The sequence below is a fragment of the Purpureocillium lilacinum genome, assembly GCF_023168085.1.
Source record: "Purpureocillium lilacinum CBS 284.36 DNA, scaffold_1, whole genome shotgun sequence".
In the NCBI taxonomy this organism is placed as follows: Eukaryota; Fungi; Ascomycota; class Sordariomycetes; order Hypocreales; family Ophiocordycipitaceae; genus Purpureocillium; species Purpureocillium lilacinum.
In genome coordinates this window covers 3,567,667-3,593,598 of record NW_027072111.1, presented here as the reverse complement: position 1 = coordinate 3,593,598, position 25,932 = coordinate 3,567,667, and the positions used below count along the sequence as shown (strand labels likewise).

Sequence of the window (25,932 nt, the reverse complement as noted above, 5' to 3'; positions counted from 1 at the left end):
TACTTTCGGTTGAGATGGTGGTGGAGGTGGCGGCGGCGGCGGCGGCGGCGGCGGAGGCAGCGCTGGGTGGCACCCGGACGTGAATTTTGGCAGGGGACAGACGGGAGCGACAGATTGACGTCGATGCCCTGGACCTGGACCCGCGCGCACGCGCGCACGCACGCACGCACGCCCCAGTCTTGCACTTGCAGGCAGGTTTTCTCATTTTAGCGCTTGCGTGGTATAATGTAGAGCCTACCATGTGGGGTGAAAAATAATCGCCGCTTCAGAGCACATCGCCCAGCTGCAATATCAGCGTCCTACAAGCTTTACGAACTCATTTCTTCAAAATAAAAGACGAAAGATTGAAGATCTAGGGTCAAGCTGCAAGTTATTAATTTTTTTTCTGGCTCAAATACGTTTTCTGCTCGTCGTTGGGCGGTCTCGTACGGGAAACTTGCCCAGCGTTCTGCTGTAAAGGCGGCGATTATTTTTCACCCCGCATGCCTACCTATGTACCGTATCCCAACTTAGCATGTGGCTCTGGACCGCCGCCGCCGCCGCCGCCGCCGCCGCCGCTGCGATGGATCAACGGTCCTGCCTCCAGGTTGTCAGCGGCGCCTGGATGACGACGACCTGCACCACCTTAGTAGGCCAGACCCAGTTGATCCTGGATGAGACGGGACCAAATCCCACGCCCGCGCTGCCCTCCCTGGACCCCCCCACAACAGGGTTCCTTAAAGACGGCAAACCGTCTATCCGTCCGTCCGTCCGTCCCGTCCATTCTTTGCGTTCATACGTATTATGTACAGGTACCCAAAATGGCAGTGCCAAGGTAGCACTCACAAAACGGGCAATGGCATAAAATGTCTTCGCCGCGGCCACCTCTAGCCAACAAAATCAAGTCCCTACAACAGAGGTACCTACCTATCTACCTCACCTACAAGCGTCGGCCCGCCGGACTGCAAGGGTCCTCCGCCGGCTCCGGTCCCGACACGCGCGCGGCGCGGCGTGCAGACCCCCGACCCCCCGACCTTTCCCTCCCCGTCATGGCCTGGCCCATCCGCCAGCATGCCAGCCAGACCTGAACATGCCCACGAGCGCACGACGGGTGCTCACGTCCGTCGTCCACATGCCCATGGACGCTTCCGCGTCACATCGTGTGAGCGTTTTGGTGCGGCCCACACACTGCCCGCCCGCCCGTCGACCAGCAAGCGCCCGCCCGCCTCAAATCACGAGCCGGCGCCCCCTCGTGACATCACGCGACATGCGCCCTCAGCCCCTGAAACTATACGTATCGCGATTGAACCCTTTGCGAGGGAGGGACTCGACTTCACGCCTTGTTGGGCCGCATCGGTCAGGCAGATCCTGTCAGCAAATGATGCATGGCAACCGAAATTACATGTGACAGAGAGCAGCGCCCAATCCCAAGCTACGCAACCCTCCAAGTACTGTACCACAATCAACGACAACTACCCCAATTCGAGCTCTCGAGCTGTGTGCCTCGCGTTCCTCGCCGCTTTACCCCCACATTGCAGACTCGGTACTTGTGCTTCATGTCTCATGCTCTCATCTGCCCGTGAGAAGCTTCGTCATTCTTGCAAAAGACAAGCATTGTAGATACAGAACCTCGCGCGCACTCAGGCATGCCCAACAACAGACTCCCCGTCCGGAACGCCCGGTTCCACGAAACTCCTCCACTGCGACACTCGTCCCATGCCCTGCCCGCCGTAGCTGCTCAGGCCCGCCATATCCGAAGGCCGTGGCCGCTCCTCGACGCGCAACCGCTGTCTCGTGCCCCTGGGGGCGTGAATCTCCGCTTCGTCTTGGTAGTTTCGCGACATGCGGCCGCCCACCACCCGCTCTGATCGCGGCGTGTGCGGCGACCTGTTGTACAATTCCTCGTCCAGGCTGTGGTGCCTGAGACTTCCACGTCCTTGCGCCATCGTCCGCGGTATCATCTCCACCGGCATTGGAGGCGCCGCCGGCACCATCGGAGGCCCACGCATCGGCGGCGACATCGGCGGCGACAGCGGTACCATGACCGGCCCTCGCATCCCGATCCCCGACCTGGTCTCCGACATCCTGTCCGCCAGCCGGCGCTCCATCGAGTCTCCCCGATGGCCCCTCGCCCGCCCAACTTCGGCCACGTAGTCCGCGCCCCTGTCCAGCCCCGTCACTCGAGGCGGCCCCTGCAGAGGCGCCGTGAAGCGGCCGCCGCGTCTGTAATTGTCGTTCATGTAATGCCCTGCTGCGTTCCCAATTCCGTGCACATCGCCAACGCCGCCCATCATATCGTGTTCATCGTAAATGTCGTCAGAATATTGCAAGCTTCGCGCCACCTCGGCATCTCGCCGTTCCTGTAGTTGTCGCACAAGCATCTCTTCCTGGTAGCTGCGCGGCCGCGGCCGCATCCGAACCGGCATCGTCACCGGGTGGCTGTCTCGCAGCTCTGCCGGAGCCGGCGGCCCTTCGCTGTCGAAAATGTCTCGTAGGTCTCCCCTAATTTGCGGTATTGGCACATTCATGTGTTCTAAAAAGTCGCCCGTGAATCCTCCGTCGTTGAACCACGGACAGTCGCATCCCTTCCACTTGACGCCGCATATCATACAAAATTCCGCGCCACACCGGCTGCGCGTTGTGTCAGAAAGGCGGCAAGCGATAAGGGGTCTCTGGGAAGACTTACCACGTCATATGATTACATCCTTCCTTCAGCTCGACCACGGCTTTGCAGCGGTAGCATCGTTTCCAGCCCTCCTCCTTAGCCTGAGCCAAAAGCTGAGCCGTTTCCTCGTCTTTGGGGCATTCCTCTGAACCGTGCCATTTGCCATTGCAGATGCCGCACACCTTGGTCCTACAACGGCTGCAGCGCGCGACCTTTCGGCCATTCTCTCTGCGAATGTTGGCTGGCTTGATCCACTCGCCGCACTTCCGCGACGGGCAGTACAGACGATTCTTGGTCGAATACTCTGCGAACTTGCGATTCCACGTCTTCTTAAACTTGCTATCAAACAAACGATCCACGTGTTTGAGCGGAATGTGTTCCTGAGAACAACACTTAGGGGGCATGTGTTGTGGATCTGTAATGGACAGCTTGAAGATGCGTTCCAAGCAGGACCGGCACATGGCATGTCCGCATTTCAGCTTAGCTGCCTTGGAGAGCGACATGTCGCCCATGCAAATCACACAGTCGACCCTGTTTTGTATTAGTCGAGAACGGCGACGATAATCAAGCGCTACTGACCGTGGTGCAGCTCTTGGCTCCCTGGCATGTCTGTCGGGAGAGCTCCGTCGTGACGGCGGTGTCCCGAATATGCTACCAAGTATACCAGACGGGCCGCCCGAGTAAGACCCGGCCCTGCTACGGCTCGACCGGACTGTACTGGATCTCCGGGGACGGTCGTCGTGCTGGATCACCTCGGCCGATCGGTGTCTTCGTTTTACGAGAGATCTAGGGCGACGTTGTTAGCGTTGCATACTCAAGGAATCCCAGACCAACGAACCTTTGAGAAGATACTGGCGGTCTTGAATCCTCAATTACATTTTGTATCTGCCTTCGACCGTGTCGAGAAGAGCCGCTAAAGTCCGCCGTGCGCGACGATTCGCGGGCGGGCGAAGCATCGTCGTCGTCGAGGAGATGACTCGGTCGTAGTACTTCTATCTCTTCGGCATCGCTCAGTCGCCGGCGACGGCGACGATATCTCGTCCCCGCTGATGAGCTCATGTAGTCATCGCGGCTGGACTGCCTGCCGCCACGTCGCGTGGCTACTTCATCCTCCGCTTCTTCGACGACCTCAATGTGGTCTCTGTCGGCGTCACCGTACGCCAGGCCGCTTGCCGACGAGTACGCAGAATGGTCGGCCGAGGGATACTCCCGTCGGTCATACGATGGAGACGCATCTCTCCTGGAGCGCCGCCGGCCGGTGACCGACTCCCTTCCGTCGTCGTAGGCCATCCAATTCCTCGGCCGTCTATAGACGTCGGTCGAGGACCTGGCCAGCGGCGGCGGCGGCGGCATGGTCACAGACTCTGGCACATCGAGGCTCCTGGAGCTGCTTCCGGCGCGGCGCAGCGAGGTCCTGCGCCGGGAGCTATGTACTTTGCCGGCCCGATGGTGAGGCGGCGAATCATGGGTCGGGTCGGGCTGCGTGTCCCAATCGTGCGACTCGGTGCGGTAGCGTCTTGAGCGCGCAGAGCGTCCGTCGCCATTGTCGGCGACTCGATGGGAATCCAGCCCCATCCTGCTCGCAGCCCCAGGCTGGGGTTGGGCTCTGGGGCTCTGGGGGCACAGGGTCCGGCTCGCCAACCGCGGGCGATGAGAAGGCGTCCAAGCTATGAGCGGATGGATGTAGGGGCGATACCAGTTGCAGTCGAAGCATGCAGGAAGCAAGAGGCAGCCTCGTCGAACCAGTCAGGGCTGTCCACGCTGCAGGTGCCTATTGCATCACAGCGTCGGTTGGGGTCGGCAGGTGGGACGTGCATGGCCGCCAGCAACCATGAAGACGGTGCGGTCTGGCGTCAAGAGGGGGGATCGCTGATGCAGGTTGGGCCGCTACAGGAGTAGATATAAGTGAGAAGGAGCTGCTGCCCTGGGAGATTGACGCCGGTCGCGGTCGCAGGTCGCAGGCACCCGCGGGGTCTCGCAGGGTTGGCTGAGCGTCCGAGCACGGAACTGAGTGAGCGACCCGATGATGGACAGGGTTGTGCGCGCAACCGTACGTGAGCAGAGTCAGACGGACGGGGTCAACCCGAGGCGTGGTCAAGTGGCCTGGCGGCACCAACTTCGTTCCTGAACCTGGATGGACGCCGTGGCGCCGTGATTGGTCGACGAAACCCGCCCACAGATTGGGTCAGGCTCTCCAGGCACGCACGAGCTCGGGCGCCCGTGTTGGAGTTGGAGCTCACGAAGGGGATGGTGGTGTGCGTGGTCTGGCTGCTAGCCGTGGCGGAGGAAGAGTTAGCGGATGAGCGGAGGGGGTTGGATGGGTGGAGTCGAGAGGAGAAGGAGAGTGAGGTGTGCGTGGTTCGGGTTCAGCCTCGAAGCGCCGGCGGCAGTGCGAATGGAGATGGAAACTGAAATGGAAATGGCGGTGGTTGGACTTCCCCTCGTCACTCCAGGCCAACTCCTCTTTTACCCTCCTCCTCTGCTCCTTCCCTCCTCTCCCCTCCGGCCCCATCACGTGGCGCCGACGTCACTGCAACGACGGCGCTTCCGCTCAGCGAGCGTTGCGGATCGAGTCCGCAAAAGAAAGTTCTGTCGGCGTTGAGGGCGGCACGGCGGCCGTCGGGTTGCCGCTGCGGCGCTGCGTCAATGCGGGCGGGCGTTCACCAGCTCACTGTCCATGGGTCGGCCGCCGCCCCGCGAGGCAGCCTCGTTCGCTGGCCAGGCACGACAGCTGCAGCCACAGCAGCATGATGCTGACCTGCACGACGGTGCCGACAGAGCGCTAGTCTTGCATGATCTCACGCTCGCCTCTCTCTCTTACATCTCCAGCCCCGTCTTGGCCGTTGGCCAGAGCTTTCAGCCTCATTCACTCGCTTCCTCGAGACGCCCGCAATTGAGGAACCTGAACCGGCGCTGAGGAATTGGTGGGGCCTTCCGCGGGCCGGCCCATAGTGGGTCCCGGCCCTGATTCGGAGGGCTCCTTTGTTCTTGCGCCCTGCCAGCGTCTCGGCCAACGGCACCGTAGGATCTTGACGGCAAGGTTACGAGGCTTGGGGAACCGGCCTTGAGCTGGCTCTCTACGCGGTGTTGTGGTACTGCACCGGACAAGCCGTGCCTTCTTGCCGACGCCACGTCCATGACAGCGTCGGCCGCGCCGACGCGAGAGTCGAGCATGTGGGCTCTCCCGCCAGCATCTGCCTCGGCCATCGATGGCAAGGCTCCAACGGCGTACAGCGTCTCAACTATGCATGGATCCCGTATTCCGCGCGGGGAACGAAGTACGGAATAGTGAGACGGGGACGCCTTCTTCGCGTGTGCACAGCTTGTCGTGTCGCAAGCGCAACCCGCTTCAACCGTGTTGATCGTGGTCCAAAGGGCAGGTTGACCCGAAAAAGCCGCGCGCACTTCGAACACTGACAAACAAAGTTGGAGGAGCCGGAAAGTGCAACGGTACACAAAGGACACCAATGCGGGCAGCTGATGACCTGTGGCCCAGCTGAAGCCCGCGCACACAGCACAGCCGTCCTAGTATATCGGTCATCTGGTCCGGGCACGTGACACACTTTCTCACGCACACAAACTCTGGCGATGCCGAATCGAGACAACCGGACAGGATGCACAAAAAAACAGAACCCAACAACGACAAAAAAAGAAAACGCTGTGAGGCGTACGCAACTCATGGACGAACAGGGAATCGAACCCTGGACCTCTCCCAGAGGAGGGCAATCGCTTGGAATGCTCATGCTAAGGGAGAATTATACCACTAAACCATCCGCCCAGATGAATCGACTGAACCTTGATGGGTCTTGATTCGTTGAAGACCCGACCGACGTAAATCCCATTATGAACCTGGCCTGTCAGGGCAACGGGTGAGGAAAAAAAAACCCAGGGTTGTGGGGCGAAAGAAAAAAATTTAGAAAGTGACCCTGAGTCGAAAACGACAAAAGGGTTGTCCGACCCCTGACTCGCAAGTCAGGAGACGAACATGATTCTGGACGAACGGGGAATCGAACCCCGGACCTCTCCCAGATGGAAGCAAGATGCTAAGGGAGAATTATACCACTAAACCATCCGCCCAGTAGTGGTTGTTGAAGGCTCCTGCGTTATTTGATGATAAGAAGATGGCGCGCACGGTATGAGTGGATGTCGGCCAAACCTTGCCCCACCATCCAGTTCGTGCAAGTCGAGGAAGCACTTTTGCAAACGCCCGGGCGGACATTTCAGGCAGGCATTGAACGCGACTAGACGCTGATTCACCGGCTTCATGCATCAAGCTGCCAGGATGAGTGTGTGGCTGGGTTCGTCCGGATGGGGCCGGGGTTTGCGAGGCACAGGCAGCCGAGCGTCATTCCCGGGCCCGGCACTCTGGTTATGGGTACAGCACGTGGCCGATGCTTGGCTCCGGAGGTTCGCATGTCCACTGCCGGCATGCGGACTGCGTTTGGCTGTATGCCTTCGTGGTGCCCAGTCATTTCAGTATTGAGACCAAGTCTCCATGTTTTTGCAATGCTGTCGCTTTTTGTTCGTCTGAGGTTCCTTCTATTGGGCAGGCAATTGGGGCTGGATACCTAGAGGTGCTGAGCGCTACAAACACTCCAGATATCGTTTCGATATCGCCTATCAAGGCCGCCTCGCAGTGTGACCCAGGACGAGAAAAGGGCAGCCGTAGCATATCCCGAGTCTACTTATACCACCAATAACACATTCTGCTCGCTCGGAGGCTGGATTCTGTCATAAAGTCACTGCCGTCATGCGCAAACAACGGTGCAGGGTAGGCAGCCTCTGACTGTCCGGCCCACCGCACGCCGCCAGTGCCAATGACGATGACGCCCATGTGCGTCAGTCCCCAGCCCAGTTTCGCCAGCGGCACTTGCTAGATCGAGCTAACCCAACGGGCGCTGGGATTTCACTGAGGGCATCGCAGGGCGTCGCGCCAACCTCGACCGTTCCCTCCCCCCCCTCTACGCCCTCTGTTTTTGCTCTCTGAACCCTCCTGGCGACACCGGCTCCGAAACCCGTGACACTCGAGACCCAACGCATCCACACGCCTTACGCATCCGCCATGGTCCGGTAAAGACTGAGACTGCGCCGCGGCTTCTCTGCTGGCCCTGGAAACTGGACCGACCCGGGGCGCAACTCGCTTCGCGCAGCTAATAAGCTAGGATACCAGCAAAAACTCCGTCAAGCTATCCGCAGCTCTTGGCGCGCCGTCGTCAATCCGCATAACCTAGCGACATAGAAGAATCGCCCGCCCGTGCGCGCGCGGCAGGCCCAGGATGCGCCTCTTCCTTCTCCCCGTGTCGACGCGGCGCACCTTCATGTACGCGCAGCGCCTGCACGTCACCACGTCCCCCTCGGACCGCAGCTACGTTGACCGCGGCGCCGCCTGGGCGGCCAAGAAATGGGCCGAGTGGGAGAAGAAGGAGTCGGGCTGGCAGCGCAAGGTCGTCGACTACGGCAACCACGCGTTTCGCCGCATCCCATACGAGGAATGGGGCCTCAAGTCGGTGCCGCCCCTGTCGGCCCGCCGTCGCGACGACGAGCTGCGCGGCAAGGAAAAGGTCGAGCTCGTCTTCCCCCCCAGCGCCATTGCCCTCGAAAAGGCTGAGCAGCTGGCCCTGCGGCTGGCGACTGAGAGGCAGGGCCTGCACAAGCAAAAGATGTTGTGGTGTTTTGTGGGGATGCCCATCACCATACCCTTTGCGCTGGTGCCAATGTATGTTGATGCCCTCATCGTCCTGGAGCCTGCCTTAGATGCTGACCACCCCCGGCGCCCAGAATTCCCAACCTGCCCTTCTTCTACCTCGTGTACCGCGCGTGGTCACATTGGAAAGCCATATCAGGAGGCAAGCACATCCAGTGGCTCGTCGAGAACAAGCTGCTGCAGCCCTCGCCCTCCAAGATCCTCGACAAGCTCTATAGCAGCAAGGACCCAGCTGCAGCTGAGGCATCCGGCCGCGAGGAGCTGCTCCTCACGCAGCAGCAGGTCCGTACCTTTTCCGAGGCCCTCGACGTCCCCGCTCTCGAGATTGAACTCGAGCGGGCGATATGGCAGGTGGAAAAGGCCGTGGCAGACAAGGATCACGGCAAAGCGGCCGCCTCGACTACCAAAAAATCCGACTCGGAAGAGTCCCAGGACAAACAACAACCGACAGGACAGGACAAGGAGAAGAAGCAATGAAGCAGAGCCTTGCCCTCACTTCAATGTACGATATCGACGGCCAGCCTCAGACGCCACGCATGTATTCGATGTATATCCGCATAGACAGACGAACTCAATTCCCCAGCTCGACCTCATCGGTGGGGGAATGTTATCATTTTATCCCACAAGACCCACGTACCATCCCACACACACGACCAAGCAACAATAGAAAATGCTCTCGTTGATCAAATCATGTCGCATCCACAAGGCAAGCCAGCCTGCTGGCCGCCCTCGTGACTGCGGAATCTCGAGCTTCAAGTCTTTGCCGTATCTCCTTGCCGTAGAAAGCTGTCCATCCGCAGCGACGGCAGCATGCGCATCCTGCCCACGGCCAGCACCACGCGGCGCGGCGTGAAGAAACCCAAATCCGGCATGTGGAACAGGTACTGCTGCTGCTGCTGCCCCTCGAGCTCCTCTCCTTCTGCGTCCTCGCTCCCCTCCTCGCCGCGATTCTCTTTATCGTCATCCTCATCGTTGGATTCGGGTCCACGATGTAATCTGGGTGTGCCCGCGACCGGCGCATCGCCCTTTGTCTTCCTGTCCGGCCTCAGCGAGGCTGGCTTCGTCTGCTGTCCCGTACTTTTAGCATGTGCTAAAACAAACAAGCCGAGCATCTCGTAGAGAGGCGTTGCGATCGACCGCGCTGAGCACTCACCTGCCTCGCCGTCGCCTCAGCCGCTCGCCTCTCCCACTTGGCCAATTCGCGCCGCGTCGCCTCTGACCTCCAGGCCTCGGCCGCCTTGTACCGCAGCAGCCTCTGCGCAGGACTCATGCCCATGTTTCTCCTCAGCGCCCTGGCGGCTCTCCGTGCTCGCAGCGCCTGCGCTGCCTCATCCTGACTTTTGGGGTTCAGCGGTGACGGCACGCTCGGTGTGTACGCCGCTGCGCCCTTGCGACGGGAGCTCGACGACATTTCGCGGAATCGAATCGAGGCAACAATGATGTCTGAAGCCGGTGCATTGCACGGCATCTTGTCTTCGATGCCGCGCATCGCGTGGAGCATTGTGCGCGCTATTGTTCTGCGTGGCAACGCGGCCGGACTGGAATGCTGCGCGCTCGGAGACCTTGCTTCTCCGCCGGTAACCTTTGCACTGGCATGCGTAAACGTTGGACGACGCTATGAAGAACTGTCCGGCAATGCGGGATCTCTCACTCTATTCTAAGGTTTCGTCGCGTGGCACGAGTCGTAGGCTTGGCCCATGTCTGCGCGGGTAAGCAGCCGTCCGTCAACGGAAGCAGCCCACCTTTGAAGGATTCGACCGTCAACGAGCCTCACTCCTCCCAGTTCCGCTTGCAGGAAGCAATTCAGTTCGTATTAAATGTAGTTTATTAATGCTGGCAGTACCGATGCCTTGTTAATGTACCGTGACGTCCATTAATGCTTGGAACTAGAGGGGAATAGGGAAGCGAGTGACCAATGCCGTCTTCAACGCCTGTTCTTATTACGTCGTACCCAAGTAATGCAACCCGTCTGAATGATGAACAATGTGCGCGCGAGTCGCGGTCAGGTCTTATTACCGTGATTACGCTTCCGAGATGAACGTGGCCTCGGTAAACATCTGACCCTCTTCGCTGATTTCTTCGTCGCCAATCTTCAGCTTGAGAGTAACCTTGGGAGAATACTAGTCGTCGTGTCAGCAGAGACCATGTAAAGTGAGGCTGCGGCCATGCACGAACCTGGTAGATATAGGGCTTCGTTCCCGCGGCGCCGGCCACAATCTTCTTGACAAAACCCGGAACTTCAGCCATGACGTCAACTCTATCGACCCTGTCACCGAGTGACCCCTCGATGATCGCCTCGACGGGCTTGCCATCCTTGTCCTTGTTGGACCAGACAAACTTGACATGGCTGGGCTCGGGCCACTCATTCTCGGCGTCATTGGTGACGGTGGTGTGGAGCGCCTCCATGTCGCAGCCGGCAGCAATGATTTCGCCGTCCTTGACGATGCCGCCCACAATAACCTTGGTTGTACCGTACGACGGGGGAGTGGTAAACTCCATGAGGATGGCCGAGTAGTTGGGACCCTGGAAGTCGGCGAAGTTCCAACGCGCGGCAGCGTGGTGGGGCTTCATGCCTTGGATGGCGTACGAGTACAGCGCGCGGCCCTTGAAGTCGATGGGGCCATCGGGCGTGGTGATGGTGCCCTCAACGGTGCATCGCGGCCAGAATGCATGTCTCATAACGCCCCACGGGTTCTCCAGATCGGTGCCGAACTTTGTCGTGCCCGTCTCGCCGGCCTTAAATCCCGGTGCGGCCTTTGTGATCTTGACGTTGACGATGGACCTCTCGTCGTTCATGCTCTTGATGGTGTATGAGTTTCCGTCCTCGGCCAGCTCGACGGCGCAGTCGTCGGCGTAGAACGATGCCTTGTCTTCGCTGAACTCGACGTTGTTCAAGGGCGTGGAGCACCACAGGTGCGGCTTGGAGGGGTCTTTGGAGAAGACCTTGGAATTGAACTGGCACGTTGTGCGGATGCCACTGCGTGCGCAACGTCAGCTGCGGCAGTGGGAGGGATGCGGACGGATAGAAACTTACGCAACGTTGCTGTAGATGACTTGTGCGAGGGCAATGTCGCCGGTGTCCGCGAAGAGATAGAAGCTTTCCGTCTCGACGCAAGTGGACTCCAGCGCCTGCCACTTGAAGTCATCGCGGGTAGTCTCAGTGTATGGCTTCGTCTCGGCCTCCTCGGCGACCGACTTGATCGCGGAGGGGCCATAGATGGGCTCTTGGGTGCCGGCGACGTTGGCCAGCCTGGGGGCCGACCGGTCAGTCAGAATCGGCGACTGAGGGGCACGAGACCGCGACTTACTGTTGCTTTGCCCAGTTGAACATGGCGGAGGCAGTATTTCCGCTCGAAATCTAGGTGATGCAGCGTAAGAAAGGGAGTTGCGGCAGCCAGGAGGCTGAAATCAGATGCTGCTCGAGGTCGGGGGGACAGGATCTCGAGGTTTGTCGAGGCTGAATTCACCGCTTCTGGCAGGGCCGGGATGGATGCGGCATGGAGGGGCAAGGCGGCAAGCAGGGCCCGACGGACGGTACGGCGGTACATGCCGTGGGACTGGACCCAGCTTGCCAGTCCGGCCAGCAGGCGCACCACACCAGGGGCGGAGGTAGTGGATGCCCTCCAGGGCCGTCAGGCCAAGCCAACCCTGTGCCCAGGTGATTCCCGACGCCTAGACAGTGGAGGGCAGCTTGGGCAGTCAGCGGAGCCTTGAAAGGCCAGCACGGTCGGGTGCTGTACCAAGTCCCGCCTGGCACCTAAGGTAATACCCGGCGCCACATGTGGGCCGACCTCACTGCGGGCCGACGCCAGGACACCCGTGGACCTCCCTCACTGTCGGTGGCCGCGTGAGCTCCGAACTGGTGGTGCTGATTGCGCTGCTCTGCGCCTGTCCATCCTCGTGATGGTTGGCGATGGGCATGCTTCGTAGATGGTGCGGCCACGTAACCAGGCAGTGCATAAATGCAGGTGCCTTCAAAGGGATTTTCGCCTTCAAGGCCGTCTGCACAGCGCTTGGCACGGGGTCCTGACTGCCAGGTAGATACTTGTAGGAGGCAAGATACGTCATGTCGAGTCCCAGACGCGCGTTGAGCCCGGAAACGGCCCGGGATTGAGGTCACGGGCGATGCAGCCCTGCGGCCTTCCCGAGCGCAATCGATAAGATCGCACGCAGGTCAAGCCGCGACGCGACGCCAAGGCGCGAAATTAATCACCTGCAATAATCTCTCCCGTCCGGCGGCACACAAGCCAATGGCGCCGTCGCGAACGCAGCGTGGCACCGCGACCGTTCTTTTCGTCGAGCTGCAGGGCATCCCGTCCCGATGGCGCTGGAACCAGCCAGCGTCCGAGCCGGTGATCAGGGTCCGGCGGCGCCACCTAGGCGGCAGTCGAACAGGCCCTGTTCCTTCCATTTTCGTCGCTGAGCTGGTCGCCGCCGTCACAACTGTTGTAGGGGGCAAGCGCCAACTCAATTTGCACCGCACGCGCCACGTTCTTGTTTTTCCCTTTGACAACTGTACCTCGCGCCTACACAACGCACGAGCGACGCCGTTTCTGCCACGGGCTTCGATGTCTTCGCCGATTTGCACCCGGGTCCCCTGACAGCTGGCGTTTTACTTTCGTTACCTGACCTGTTTATTCTGGGAGAAGCGTTTGATACTCGTCCCTCCTCAATTTACCACCCTGCCAACCGCCCCCGTACCGGGCCAACTCGACAAGATTGCCATTGCATCACGGCGCGTCGGCTGACCATCAGTACCGTGTATCGCGGGACCGCACTATCCCGTACCTGCATCCCTCGAGAACGCTCGGCCTCGCAGCTTCCTGGCGCGTAACGTCCGGACCCCAGCCAACAAACAATCAGCCTGCAGCCCCCCCATCGCCGTTATATACCCGAACAGCTGGCAACCTGCAGCAATGATGGAAGACGGTCTGCAGATGCTGCCACCGCAAGCGGCGGACCCCATCTCGCGACCGAGCTCGACCTCCACGTCCGCATCGGCAAACCTTCCTCAGTTGCCTGGCATCGCCGCCCTGGCCGCCAGCAATGCTGCCAACAACGCAACACCCGAATCACCACAGCTCAGGTACGACCATCATGGCAACCCTCCACTCCAGGCACAGCAATGGCAGAAACTTCCAGCGGCAGCGACGCTGGGAGGGCCGACCATTTGCGCCAGCCGAGGCTCTGCGAGGAGTCACAACGATAGCAGACAGCGCTAACGCGTTTACGATAGGGCAACGGCAGCACCACAGACACCGATGAACACGGGCATATCGCACGCCGCAACGAGTGGTGGAGGGGGAGGCATGGTAAGTCCGCATCAAGCCCGGCACGAATCTTCCCTCAGCCCATTCCCCCACCGTACCCTCTGGCAGACTACGGCATATCGGCGGGGCTACACCGCTTGTGATACGATGCAGTGGCAACGTGTTGCAACGGTAGGCCTGCAGAATGGCTACGTCGCGTCTTGAGCAGCTTCCGTGTTTGCGATACCTGGCTGTCCCCTATCATTGAGATACTGGGAGCGTCACGTGCGTTATCGCGACATCTTTTTTGTCTGCGCTTGTCCAAATGGGGCAATTGGCGGGTCGCCAATCAAGGCAACGCTATCTGGGCTTATCAGTGGCGGCGCATGCGCCAGTCCAAAGATTTTTTTGCTCCGTCATCCTTATCGATCATCACGATACCGATAAATTATTTATCGCGCCGCGCCCCTGCTCTCGCGATCCGCCCTTATCCTCACCGAGCGCAACCGGCAAGATGATGGCAACTAACACGTCCTCGCAGCCTGTCTGCCAGAACTGCACAACGTCGACGACGCCACTCTGGCGACGCGATGAGTTTGGTTCCGTTCTGTGCAATGCATGCGGGCTCTTCCTCAAGTTGCACGGCCGTCCTCGCCCCATTTCGCTGAAGACGGACGTTATCAAGAGCCGCAACCGTGTCAAGACTATCCGCCCGGACCTGGCTTCAAAGAAGAAGGTCCGCCAGTCCTCTCCCTTTCCCCAGCCTTGGATGTGTGACACTCGTGTGACATGCGCTAACATTACAATTGCAGCAGCAACAACAGCAACAGCAACAGGTACATCGCCCTATCGCGCTACTCCATACAAACGATGCTGAGATCCTTGCCCAGAATGCCGCGACTGCCGCACAAGCGATACAACGATCGGCGCAGAAGAATGCGAATGGCACCGTCGAAGGCTCCGACTCCCCCGTGTCGCGCACCGGTACGCCGTCGATGTACAACCAGGGCCTGCCGTCTTTCATGGTCGACGACCCGTACCAGACCGGCTTCAACGGCTCGACTGGGGCAGATGGCGGCGCCGGCTCTCCTATGAACGGAGACCGGAGCCTCGACACGCCGCAGACTCACGAGCAGCTGATAGCCCATAACTCTAGCCTGAAGACAAGGGTTAGCGAACTTGAGGTCATCAACGAACTCTTCCGTGGCCGTCTGAGCCAACTCGAGCAGCAAGAAGCGGCGGCGCGACGTGGCCAGGAAGTGGCCGGGGCAGAGCAGACACAGCTGCGCAGTCAGTTGGAGGCAGTGCAAGAGAGCGAGTCTCAGCTGCGCGCACAGCTCGAAGACAGCCACCGGCGCGAGAACAGTCTCAAACGGCGCCTCGATGAGCTGGAGCTGGAACTTAAGGAGGCGCAAGATGCCGCCGCGACACAGTCAGACCGGCCCGCCAAGAGGCCCCGCCTTCAGGATCTTGCTGAGGAACTTGACGATGTTCCCATCTCCGAAGAACTCGTGCCAGCCCCTGTGGCCGAGGACGAAGCTGCACCAACTACTGAGCCTGAGGCTGCCGCCCCTGAGCCAGAAGCTGCCTTGGAGCCGGAACTGTCGCCCGCCCCTGAGGCGGAGGTCCCGCAGGAACCCGAAGTCGAGCCAGAGACTGAGGCCGTTTCCGAGACACCGGCCGAGCCGTGAGAAACAGCCTGCAATTCAAGGCTTTAACGGACACACCACGTCCAGCACCAAGTTCACCCTCGTGCTGTGCGTGCGGCTCGAGGCGACTCAGGCGCAGAACTTATACCCAGTTACGACCCTCGTGTTGTGACATCGTGTTTCACTAGCAGGAAATGGCGGAAACAGCGGCGTTTCGGTTGAGCTTTCGTTCTCACACTAATTACTCGAGGCGGCGGCCGCGAGCGATGGAGGTATATACAGCAAGGCATTGGGCAACGAATGAAATGGAACCAAGAGATACCCCGGGGCCGAATGCTCGCACTGGCCACGGCCGGTGTTGTCAAGATGGCCGGAGTTAGCGGCGCACGTGGGACAAAAGGCATTTAGGTAGAGCGAGGGATCCAAAAGTTGACTGTTTATGATGTATCAGGCATGCTGCTCTGCTCTGCCGTGCACAACTTGACGTCTGATGAATCGCCCGCGGAGTTGACTCTTTGCCTGTTGGCGCTACTGATCCAACCAGGCCACCCTTGGTTTGGCTCTACCCGTTGTCCCTACATGACAAGCACGCCGCGTGTCGCTGCCCGTGACCAAACCAGCTGCACTCTCCTTCATGATGACAGGCAGCTATATTGTTCGTCTCGGTTGGCGGCCTCTCTCATCGGCGGACCGCAAAATACCATCACGTGACTCTGTGTTGGCAACGGTGAACCTGCCCAGGACCTTGATCGAAGGCCTGTCAGCCTTGTTCCCGTCCCGGGTCCCCACTCTCCGCATATGCTCTCGACCTTCTTTCATGCGCACCCCCCATCCATCATCCGTTTGCCGCTGAACTCCTTCTCTCGCAATCCCCTCCCACCCCTCCCGAGCGCCTCGTTTCTTTTCTTTTTGCACCTTTTCGACGACTCAAGATACGGGAAGCTGCATTTCCGTATCGCAGACAAGCCTCTCTTCCCACTGGCTCAAACCCTGGAGGGCGACAAGGAGCAGCTTTGAGGCTGCAGCTCTTCGCGCCGGGCGCCCCGCTGTGGCTACTTTGATAGCTTGAGCTCACGCCCGCTGGAGAAGAGGCGCGCTGCGACCCCACGCAACCGCCGCGCAGCTGGGTCTCTTCAGTAGTTCGAGCACCGCCGTTAGCAGAGGCTCTTGTCTGGTCGAGCTTGCCTAGGTGCCGGAGCCGGCTGCACACCCATCCCGGCGAACAACCGAACTTGCGTCCCCGCAAGGTTCTTGACGGATTGTCACATCCGTCTGGTACATCTATCTAGCCTTGGCTTTTGAACCAGGGCGTTTGCAAAAGACCACATCCAACATCATGGCGCCAACGGTCGCCAGTCGTGGTGGCCCCGGACAGGCCCGTCGCGGACACGCACATCCCTCTTCGTCGGGTGGCAAGACGCGTCCGGGCGTGGGAGTTGGCAAGGGCCGTCCTGGAGTCGCCGGCAAGACGGTAACGGGCTCGGTGCGGCATCGGTATGAGACGCCCTCGTATTCTTTCCCTTTTCATGATTCCGACCCCCTTTTCACTTTCGACTGGGATTTTCATCCATCTCTGAAAAAAAAATTAAAAAATGGTTGCAGCTTTGCACATCTCCATCAACCATTCAGTTTTCATGTGACATTCCAGCTGACATCGATTCTGCAGCAAAATGCTTCGCGATAGCATCAAGGGTGTCAGTGAGTGGCACCCTCCCGCTCCTGCTTTTACGACCCGAGTGCGCATGCTGACTGACTGTTACTAGCAAAACCCGCAATCAGGTAAGATCCATCCAAGCCGATTCATTGGGGCCCAACGCACGAGGGTTACCCGAAAAAGTCTCGTCATATTGGGCGTTGAGGGACTATCACTGACGTGGGGGGCCGACCTGGCAGACGGCTCGCTCGACGAGGCGGCGTCAAGAGGATTTCGGCGGGCATCTATGAAGAGATCCGCGCCGCGCTCAAGACTCGCCTCCGGACGGTACGCGACACATACGCACATGCGTAATCTCAGCCTACGCTTCCACGAGGACCTGTTCCGCTGACGACTCTTTGTATAATCAATCAGGTTCTGGAAATTTGCTCGGCGGTTGTCGAGTATCGGAACGCCAAGACGGTCACAGTCAGTGACGTAAGTTCAAGCTTTGCCTCCCCTCGCTGCCATGTGTTCCGCGGGGAAGCCAGCGAGAGACTGACGATGGCTTGCAGGTCATATTTGCCCTGAGAAGGATTGGTCGACCCATCTACGGCTTTGACCCCGACACGTACGACGCCAGGAAGAAGGAGCGGCACGAGCCTCTGCGAGACACTTGAATGAATCCTCCACAGCTACGGACCATTTCGAGGACGTGTGCTTGTAGAAACGAGGACATTTGTTTGACCCGGATACCTGTTTTCCGTCACTCGGTGGATATTTGCAAAGCGGCGTTTCATGGCAGGGTTGTCTCAAGTTTGCTACGGTTGATTCGAGTTGCGCATGGTTCGGCGGCAGGCCTTGCGGTAATGGGAAATAGGCCATCATCATGCACATGCAGGCGTTCAAGGACAGCTGCTTCTCGCTCAGCGTGTAAATACTTTATGATTAAGGAATGACCGATGTTCTGTCATAAAACCTAAGCGAGGGTATCTCGAAAGTTGTCCAGGAGACAACAGGGTATCTCAAGAGAATGTTATGCCGCTCATAAACAACAGACATACAACAGGCACACAGACACACAAATCACACAAATTAGTCGTCCCGCGCGTGCTGAAAGAAGCAGGCGCCAGCTTGGAATTGCCGGTCACCTCTTCTTTCGCCTAGACGCATCCCACTCGTCAACCACTGCATTAAGCGCCTCTGCAGCCCGGCGTTCGTCGTGCTTGAACGGGGCCGTAAAGATCTCGGGCAAGAACATGACACTGTTGGCGTGTTCCTTGGCGAAGCCGACCTGGGCATCGCGCCCACACACGTCTCGCGTCCGACGCACCGCTGCGTGCAGGAGCTCGCGACCAACACCCTCGCCACGGTGCCCTTGTAGGGTTGTCCATGCGCGGATGACACCCCGGCCACCGCGAAAGCTGGCGCTGCGGCTGCGGTTCTTGCGACGATGATAGTACTGGTAGGCGTAGGACCCGTTGGAGGAAGAGTTGCCAGTGGGGGAAGTCCCAAGGCGAGGCTCAATTCGTAGGACAAGCGCACCAACGAGCTTGCCGCCACGGCGTGCACCCAAGACGACGTCTTCATGGCCGCTGCTGGACGGATGCTGTAGCCATGAGATGTCGATGCTCCTTGCGAGCTTGTCATAGCTGGCCGTACAAAATCGTATGGCAAGCAGGTATGCAGCCATGGCGACGCAAGCAAGCGGAAAAGCGAGTCCGGCGCTACCCCCACGGGACGCGTGGACGAACCCGTAAACGAGGGCCCAGGCGGAGGCAAGGGCGGCGAGGAAGAGTGGGTGCCGGGCGAGAATGCGGGCGGCACGGGGTCTCATCTGGGCGACTGAGTCGGCGACGAGGCGGAGACCCTCGACCTTTTCATCGGACGTAGACAAGGTGTCGAGCGAGAGAGGGGGCACATCATCGTCGACATACTGGTGTCGGGCAGAGCGTTGTTGCGTAGCAAGCGGAGAAGGGGTCGGAACAGTAGCAGAAGAGAGTCGGGAATGTTGCTGCTGAAGGTGGTGGTGGTGGTTGACGAGTTGGTGGTACGGCGGGAGCTGAGGCGAGTAGGGCTCGAGATACGGGGTGTTGCCTGGGGAGGAGATGGCCGATGGCGTGAGAACGAGGTTGGCGCGAAGGAAGGTGAAGAAAGCTATTGATGTTAGCACTTGTATTGATGACCAGCATTTTTGGAGTGCTATTGAGAGGCTGGGGATGATGCGCCAAAGTGAGAAGAAACAATTGGGTGAGATGGGTGAGCGAGAGAAGCGGATCAGCTGTGGTGCTTTTGCGGTGGTGCGCGAGACGACCTGCAAGAGAGGTCGTGGTTAACCACTCTCGCCATCGCCGTTCACGACGCTTGGGGCGTGGCGCGCTCCAAGCGCGGTGTGTGCGCGCCTGCCGGAGGAAGTCGGATTCAGGGGGACCCTTGGCCATCGCCTCAACCCGTGACGTTTGGCGTTGGCGTTTTAAAGCCAGGGTCCAGACCCTCACAGACCGCCTGGCAGTCACTGAAGGGTCTTTCACCTCGGTCGACTGGATCTCCACGAAAAGATGGACGGACGCATGACCGAAGACATAATCAAGCTTCCGTGCGAGACACATGTGTGTAGATGGACGAGTCAAGAGAAGACGAGCTCACTCACCAGCACTGCATCGCAGGCCCGGGGCGACACCAACTCTGTCGGCCATGAGGCTGGGTGCACAGTTGCTCAAGTCGAGCTCTCGGACACCACCGTGCTCCATCTTTTGCAACCCACAGGATAGGCACAGCGCGAATGAATAAGTCGGCGTTGTTGTTCTTGTTGTCGCCGAGGCGGGTACCAGTAGATCATGGGTGAAGAAGAGAAGAAGCGTCGTTATAAGCTGTTGATCCTGCAAAACGAGCCTGGGCTGGCCATGTGCACAGCACAAGGGGGGCCAGCAGGGAGACCAGAAAGTACCCAAAAGGGGAAGAAAAATGGAGGCGAAGCAGGACAACAAAGAGTAAATAAAGAAGACGAAGAGGGTAAGCAGCTTGAAAGCAAAAATCTTCACAGATGACGATGGGCGGCCGGTGTTGGTTCCGGGTAGTGGCGTTGGGTCTCCGGCCCGCGCCCTGCGAGTCCGTGTCCGTCCTGGGCGTCTGCTAATATTAATACTGGATTTGGCGCTCCGTGCTCGGTGTCAGGAAGCAAGCCAAGACAGGCGTCGCTCCGTCTGTTTTGGATGCTTGGGATTTGGCACCAGGCGACGACCGACGGCGGCAGGCAGGCGGGCAGGCGGACAGGGATGGGGTCGAGGGCGACGAGGGTGGTGCGGTGTGGTGTGGTGTGGTGCAATTCCGTCGCCGCGGGACCAACCGGCTGCCCGTCATCTATCTCGCAGCCAGCCTCACGCCACGGCGGCCAATAGTCCTCGCAGTTGGCCTGGTCTTGGCTGCGCTCGCGTGATCGGCGACGGGGAGCGGCGAATGCGCCAGGCAGAGGATTGGACGAGGCTCCCTTGCGTGCGAGCGAGCGTGCGTGCGTACGAGTACGTGCACCGTTCGCTGTGTGTGTTGCGATACGGCGACGGTGATGCCGTTGAGGGGTGGAGGAGAGGCGCACAGGTGGAGGAGGACAAGGAACAGCAAAGAGGAGGAGGCGGAGGCGGAGGGGAAAGAGGCCCAACAAACTCGCAGGATGGGAAGGAAGGGGGCAGGGAGAGTGTCTTATGTACGGAGACTTGGCTTGTTTGGCACCTCACAGGTGAATCGGCAAGCAGGAAGGAGGCAGGCACGACGTAAGTAAGAAAGGCAAGTGCCAGTCCGACACGCCGGCCTCCCTCGTGCCTTCCTGGAAAGAATGTCTCTCCCGGCGATCATCCCGTACGCGAGCTTTGCAGCGAGTCGTTGGACGTTGGATGGGGCCGCGATCTTCGCCAGATCTTCGCTGCCCATCATCCATTCAGACACCCCAGGCGGCCAGCGGCCAGCCTCCCAAACGTCATGCCCTCTTGCTCTGCGGTGCGTCTTCCCTTGTGTACCTGCAACTGGTCCCGTTAATGCGCCGTGCGGTAACTCACTCATTCACTCGACGCAGATGCCGTCCCGTTCGCCCACTCTGTCTGCGTACATGCGTCGTCTCCCGCTCATCCCTCGATCCAGCTCGACTCGGCCGGCCCCCGTCAAAGCGACCCTGCGGCGACCTGTTAGTCAGTGACGGCCGAGCCTGACCAAGTTGCCGGCATGATTGGCCGGCGAGTCTCATCCAAACGACATCCTGAAAGCCCAGCAACCGTGGATCCATGGATGACCCCAGACGCCGAGTGGAGGTGCCCAACGCCCACCCCCACAACAGGAGCGCAGACTCCAACATGACCAGTTGCTTTTGCACCGGTAGGCTGGCATCTGGCTCCACTGGCGTCCAGGTTGCTAGGGTTCCGGGAGCTGCTCTCTCTGCAACGCCCTCATCACCAAACCGGCACGCAGGAGTCAGGACCACCACCCGTGGAGATGTCGTCGATAAACCAAGCCGCCCTGAGTGGCCTGCCGCTCCATTGCCCGCAGCCCGCCGTCCCGCCAAGTGCTGCGCAACGACGCCACTGGCAAATCCATCTGCAGCCGAGCAGGGTGACACCCGAACGCTGCAGCAGAACTGCGTTTGATCGATCCAATCCAGTCCTCCACCACTGTTCCCCCGCATCCTGAAACACACGCGAGAGAACGTCCCAGCCGACTACCTTCGTGCCGTGCGTTTACGGGACCCCATCACCATTTGCAGTCTGTTTTCTCCGGCGCAGAAGCCACGGAACACGAGGAGGAGCATGTTTCGAGCCCCGCTGCTGACGCGCCAGCCCCCCTTTGAAGCTGTCGGCGCCCCCATCATGGCGCCCAAGGCGCCGTCCGTCCCGTCGCACAGCTTCCAAAACAGCTTCATCAAGCTCAAAACGGCGCAAGCCACGGGGTCCTGGCGTTTCGACCCCTCTCCAAAGCCCCCCCCGGCGAACCCTCGCGGGCAGGCTTTGCGGTCTCGACCTTGACTCGTCTAGTGTGACCCTCTCGGCTCTCGCTGCCGCTTGGTTGACGCGGCCTCATGTGTCAGATGCTGCGGCTTCGAGGGCGACATCGCGGGTGCTTGGGCGAAGAACAGCACGGCACAGCACAAAACTAACTCGCTTGCATTGCAGCCCGTATCGCGTCATCCGTGGTCGACCTAGGTCGACCTGGTCCCCCGAAAGGCGCTTCAGATTTGGCTTGATGAATCCAAAAGTCGTCTCATCCGCGGCGATCGACAAGCCATCAGTCCAGTCTGGGCCCTGCCGCAGCGCCCGAAACCTGCCTCCTTGCCTCTGCAGCAGCTCGCCCCGCGCTCCAGCTTCGACGATACGTCCCCCCTCCAACATCGCAATTGTGTCGAACCCCCGTACCATGTTTAGCCTGTGAACGGCCGACACGATCCTGTGCCCGGGGAACTCCTCGAGCACCCTCACCGTTAGCGCCTCGCTTTGCTGGTCCACCACACTCATCGCCTCGTCAAACACCACTACTGCGCTCGTCTCTTTGCGCGCCACTGCTCGCGCCGAGCAAACGAGCTGATTCTGCCCGTGTGATAGCTGTAGCTCCCCAATGTCCGTGTCCAACCCGTTGTACTTTGTTACCGTGTCCCAAGCCCGACCTTGTCCAGACGTGACATGATATGCTCGTCGGTCAGCTCACCTTCATGCAGCTGCATGAAGGACCGGAGACTACCTGGGAAGAGCACTGGCTCTTGCGGCACGGCGATGATGAGAGGACGCAGCTCGTCTTGCGGTAGGCTAGTAATATCTAGGCCGTCGACTAGTATTGTTCCCGAATCCAGGCCAAGCATCCGGAACAGCGTCAGCAATAGTGTGGACTTTCCGCTGCCTGTCCGCTCGTAGATGGTCACTTTCCAGCCCGGCTTGACAAGGAGACTGACGTTGTCTAACGCCGGTCGCCACTCGGTCGAGTACAACGCCGAGATGCCGCGTATGTCGACTTCTCCCCGGCTTGGCAATACCACTGACGGCTTATGCGGCTGGCTTGGTGCGATTTCAGCCGGGGTGTCGGCATCGAATGGCCGAAGACGCGCAATCCGGCCACGAGAAGTCTGTCTAGCAGTCAGTTTGGCAGCCAGTCTCAGCAACGACAGCAACGAACACATTGTGGATCGACGAAACGTACGTCACTGCATCCTGCGAGTTGCTTGATGCTGGGCACATACCGGAAAAGACCATGGCTACAAGCTGGGAATCCTCGTTCCGCACCCAGACCCCAAAGTGCCGCAGCAGGGTTGAGTCGGGCGCGTTGCGTTACCATCTGGAACCTCGAAGTATTTGCCAGTGCCGATATTGCTGCTGAGGTTTGCCTCTTGCTGATATGCATCGGGGTGGTAGAGGTAAGCCTTTTCGGTCTCTGGTGCTACATGTAGAGCTGAGATCCCCAAGGAACCAAATCTCCCCATTCGATCGAGACATCAACGTCAGGGGCATAGCACGAGTCGTGGAGATACCGTCGAATCTCTACTTCGGCGTCGTTCCACTTCTAGGGGCACTCGCCACACCAACTCGACAGTTACATCGGATACCTAATCAGTTTCCATCATGCTATTAGGTACGAGAATGGTTTCAATAAGCCTAGGTGCGATCTCAAGGTCGAAAGTACGGTGAAGCGTTCCGGGCAGCACACCGAGCTTATCTACGTTCCAATAAACATTCGAACTCAAGGTCAGCTGGTGCGACGGGGATGTGCAGACGCGAATTCCTCAGAAAGGATGCCGATCACGGAGTCTGAGGACTCGGAGATGTTAGCCGCGCTGCGGGGGAATCGTGCAGAGTCCATCCCAGGGGGCTTTTTTCCCGCGGCGTCTCAAGTTGTAGCGACAATCGTGTGACATGTGAGATGTGAAGAGAGGGAAAACAAATGCCGATCCTCCTTAATACTCTAGTGAATAGGGATAGTGTTGCAAAAGGCTGTATCCGGATGTGAAGGAGCCTTGTTTTTCTATCCCTCTGTTACGGACTATGCCCCCTATATATACACATCTGAGTCCGTCTATAGGGGTTGCATGCCGCTACAAGGCGCCTACTATAGGGAATTGCTAACCCCTAGAGTCAGGAGTCGTGACGGCATTCATGACCCCTATATACAGGCTGTGCCAACCTCTTGCTGCAGCCTTCGAGCTTGCAACAGATAATGTCAGGGTTATCTTGGTATATGTTTCGGCCTTCGTTGCTCTCGTTGCCCTCGTTGCCCTCGTTGCTGCTATTGTTGCTACTGCGATAGGGCGGGCTCTACAACTAGCAAAAGTTGGCTCTACTCTTCTACATAATAACCAGCGGAAAGTTCACATCATCTGCACGTATTGACCTGTGATGGCCGTGAGCTGCTGCGCGCGCACGTGCGTGTGGGCTCACGTCGACGGTCGCGCGAGCTTGGGACCGTTGCTCATCGTCGTCGGGTGAGGTCGTTTTTGGGTCGGTCTCGGGAGATGTAGCCGGCTCGGGTGTCATCGACCTGCCATCTTTGGGGCCCCTAGCCTGCGCTGTCATACCCTACGCAGTCGCGGTTCGACGCGGGGTCGGCCATCACTCGCAAAGCTTCCAGACCACCTCCCCGCACTCACCGTCCCTGGAAACATTGAACGCTGCTTAAAGTACGGTCCTTTGTATTTCTTTGCGATTGATTGTCCCCGGGGTTCTGCTTCTGGTCTGGCCAATTAGCCCGAAGCACCGTTGTATCTAGTGGTACCGTACGACCCTGGCCTGAGCGCGATAACCTTTTCGGTGGGTGCTTCAAGTGGCCCCGAATCTCCACGGGCGTTTAGTTCGCATCTAGCCAGCATCCGGTGGCTCTCTTCCCTGCACTCTGCGCCGCCTGGACAAATTCCATTCACGACCTCGAGATAACGCGGCACGCGAGGCATCTGGGCTGGTCGAGCCTACAGACTCACTTGCGACAATGGCGCACGCCCACATAACACCGTCCAACATCCACCTCAAGTGGTCCAAGAATATCCCGCCCGCCCTCACCGTGCCGTCGGGCAGCGAACTCACGTTTGAGCTCCGGGACGGGCTCAACAACCAGATTACGCCGGCCACGACGCAGGCCGACCTCCCCGGGCTCGACTCGGCGCAGGCCGACCCCGCCTTCGGCCCCGTCTTCGTCGAGGGCGCAGAGCCGGGCGATGTCTTGCGCGTCGACATCCTCGAGCTGACCCCAGCGCGGTATGGGTGGACCGCCATCCTGCCCGGCTTCGGCCTCCTCAGCGACGAATTCCCGACGGGGCAGCTCAAGATATGGGACCTCACCACCATCGACAAGGGCTACGCTTTGTTCAAAAAGGGCATTCGAGTGCCCACGCGGCCGTTCTTGGGCGTCATGGGTGTTGCGCCCCCTACCGACGGCGAGTTTGACACCATACCGCCGTACCACTGGGGCGGCAACATCGACTGCAAGCACGTCACTGAGGGGTCGAGTCTATATCTGCCCGTCCAGACTGCGGGGGCGCTCTTCAGCTGCGGCGACGGGCACGCGGCCCAAGGAGACGGCGAGGTGTGCGGCACGGCCATAGAGACGCCCATGACGGCGCGGCTCCGTCTCACGATCGAAAAGGCTAAGCCGTGGGTGCAGTCACCACACTATCTGACTGCTCCCACGTCGGCGCAGACGGCGCAGCGCGGCCAGGAGTATGCCGCGGTCGGCATCGACGCAGACCTCCGAGAGGCGGCACGCAAGGGCTTGAGGAGCGCCATCGACTGGCTGCAAGGCGAGAAGGGCCTTTCGCGGGAGGAGGCGTACATGCTGTGCTCAGTGGTGGCAGATCTCAAGATTGTGGAGGCGGTGGACATGCCGCACTATGCCGTGGCGTGTGCGGTCCCGTTGGGCATCTTTGTAGACGAGGAGGAGGCATGACAATGGACAAGGTTGCCGTACGCGAGTGTCTGCGCCCCAACATCAAACAAGGTAGTGCGGAGCCGACGTGAATTGTGTCTTGGTCAAGCAGGATCCTCGCCTTGCCGGCTGGGCGAGGCGACTGTTTGATGCAGTCGTTTGCTGACAGAAACCCC

General features: G+C 59.5%; 8 protein-coding genes and 2 non-coding genes across 10 annotated transcripts; 4 read left to right on the top strand and 6 right to left on the bottom strand.

Moving 5' to 3' along the window:
* Positions 1–1,619: 1,619 nt before the first annotated feature.
* On the bottom strand, positions 1,620–3,997 carry PLICBS_000793 (uncharacterized protein; the record flags this gene model as incomplete). The annotated part of the gene is made up of 3 exons (XM_065599665.1): positions 1,620–2,610; positions 2,666–3,175; positions 3,483–3,997. 3 exons carry the CDS (start codon positions 3,995–3,997, stop codon positions 1,620–1,622), a joined length of 2,016 nt encoding a protein of 671 aa, XP_065455737.1.
* A 2,326-nt stretch (positions 3,998–6,323) lies between these two features.
* On the bottom strand, positions 6,324–6,422 carry PLICBS_000792. Its single transcript has one exon. It is a non-coding gene; the product is annotated as a tRNA-Ala (tRNA).
* Positions 6,423–6,636: 214 nt separating this feature from the next.
* PLICBS_000791 lies at positions 6,637–6,721 on the bottom strand. The gene has a single exon. It is a non-coding gene; the product is annotated as a tRNA-Ala (tRNA).
* A 1,199-nt stretch (positions 6,722–7,920) lies between these two features.
* On the top strand, positions 7,921–8,825 carry PLICBS_000790 (uncharacterized protein; the record flags this gene model as incomplete). Its single annotated transcript, XM_018318171.1, has 2 exons — positions 7,921–8,360; positions 8,423–8,825. The coding sequence occupies 2 exons, from the start codon at positions 7,921–7,923 to the stop codon at positions 8,823–8,825; spliced, it is 843 nt and encodes a 280-aa protein (XP_018183696.1).
* Positions 8,826–9,100: 275 nt separating this feature from the next.
* PLICBS_000789 (uncharacterized protein) lies at positions 9,101–9,849 on the bottom strand (the record flags this gene model as incomplete). The annotated part of the gene is made up of 2 exons (XM_018318172.2): positions 9,101–9,415; positions 9,502–9,849. The coding sequence occupies 2 exons, from the start codon at positions 9,847–9,849 to the stop codon at positions 9,101–9,103; spliced, it is 663 nt and encodes a 220-aa protein (XP_018183697.2).
* Positions 9,850–10,369: 520 nt separating this feature from the next.
* Positions 10,370–11,679, bottom strand: PLICBS_000788 (putative cell survival pathways protein; the record flags this gene model as incomplete). The annotated part of the gene is made up of 4 exons (XM_018318173.1): positions 10,370–10,468; positions 10,524–11,325; positions 11,383–11,598; positions 11,657–11,679. 4 exons carry the CDS (start codon positions 11,677–11,679, stop codon positions 10,370–10,372), a joined length of 1,140 nt encoding a protein of 379 aa, XP_018183698.1.
* A 1,585-nt stretch (positions 11,680–13,264) lies between these two features.
* On the top strand, positions 13,265–15,288 carry PLICBS_000787 (uncharacterized protein; the record flags this gene model as incomplete). Its single annotated transcript, XM_065599664.1, has 4 exons — positions 13,265–13,434; positions 13,585–13,660; positions 14,139–14,333; positions 14,410–15,288. The coding sequence occupies 4 exons, from the start codon at positions 13,265–13,267 to the stop codon at positions 15,286–15,288; spliced, it is 1,320 nt and encodes a 439-aa protein (XP_065455736.1).
* Positions 15,289–16,916: 1,628 nt separating this feature from the next.
* On the top strand, positions 16,917–17,559 carry PLICBS_000786 (histone H4; the record flags this gene model as incomplete). The annotated part of the gene is made up of 5 exons (XM_018318175.2): positions 16,917–16,944; positions 17,010–17,025; positions 17,140–17,227; positions 17,315–17,377; positions 17,455–17,559. The coding sequence occupies 5 exons, from the start codon at positions 16,917–16,919 to the stop codon at positions 17,557–17,559; spliced, it is 300 nt and encodes a 99-aa protein (XP_018183700.2).
* A 467-nt stretch (positions 17,560–18,026) lies between these two features.
* Positions 18,027–19,575, bottom strand: PLICBS_000785 (uncharacterized protein; the record flags this gene model as incomplete). Its single annotated transcript, XM_018318176.2, has 2 exons — positions 18,027–19,036; positions 19,530–19,575. 2 exons carry the CDS (start codon positions 19,573–19,575, stop codon positions 18,027–18,029), a joined length of 1,056 nt encoding a protein of 351 aa, XP_018183701.2.
* A 5,248-nt stretch (positions 19,576–24,823) lies between these two features.
* On the top strand, positions 24,824–25,777 carry PLICBS_000784 (uncharacterized protein; the record flags this gene model as incomplete). Its single annotated transcript, XM_018318177.2, has 1 exon — positions 24,824–25,777. One exon carries the CDS (start codon positions 24,824–24,826, stop codon positions 25,775–25,777), a length of 954 nt encoding a protein of 317 aa, XP_018183702.1.
* Positions 25,778–25,932: the final 155 nt, after the last annotated feature.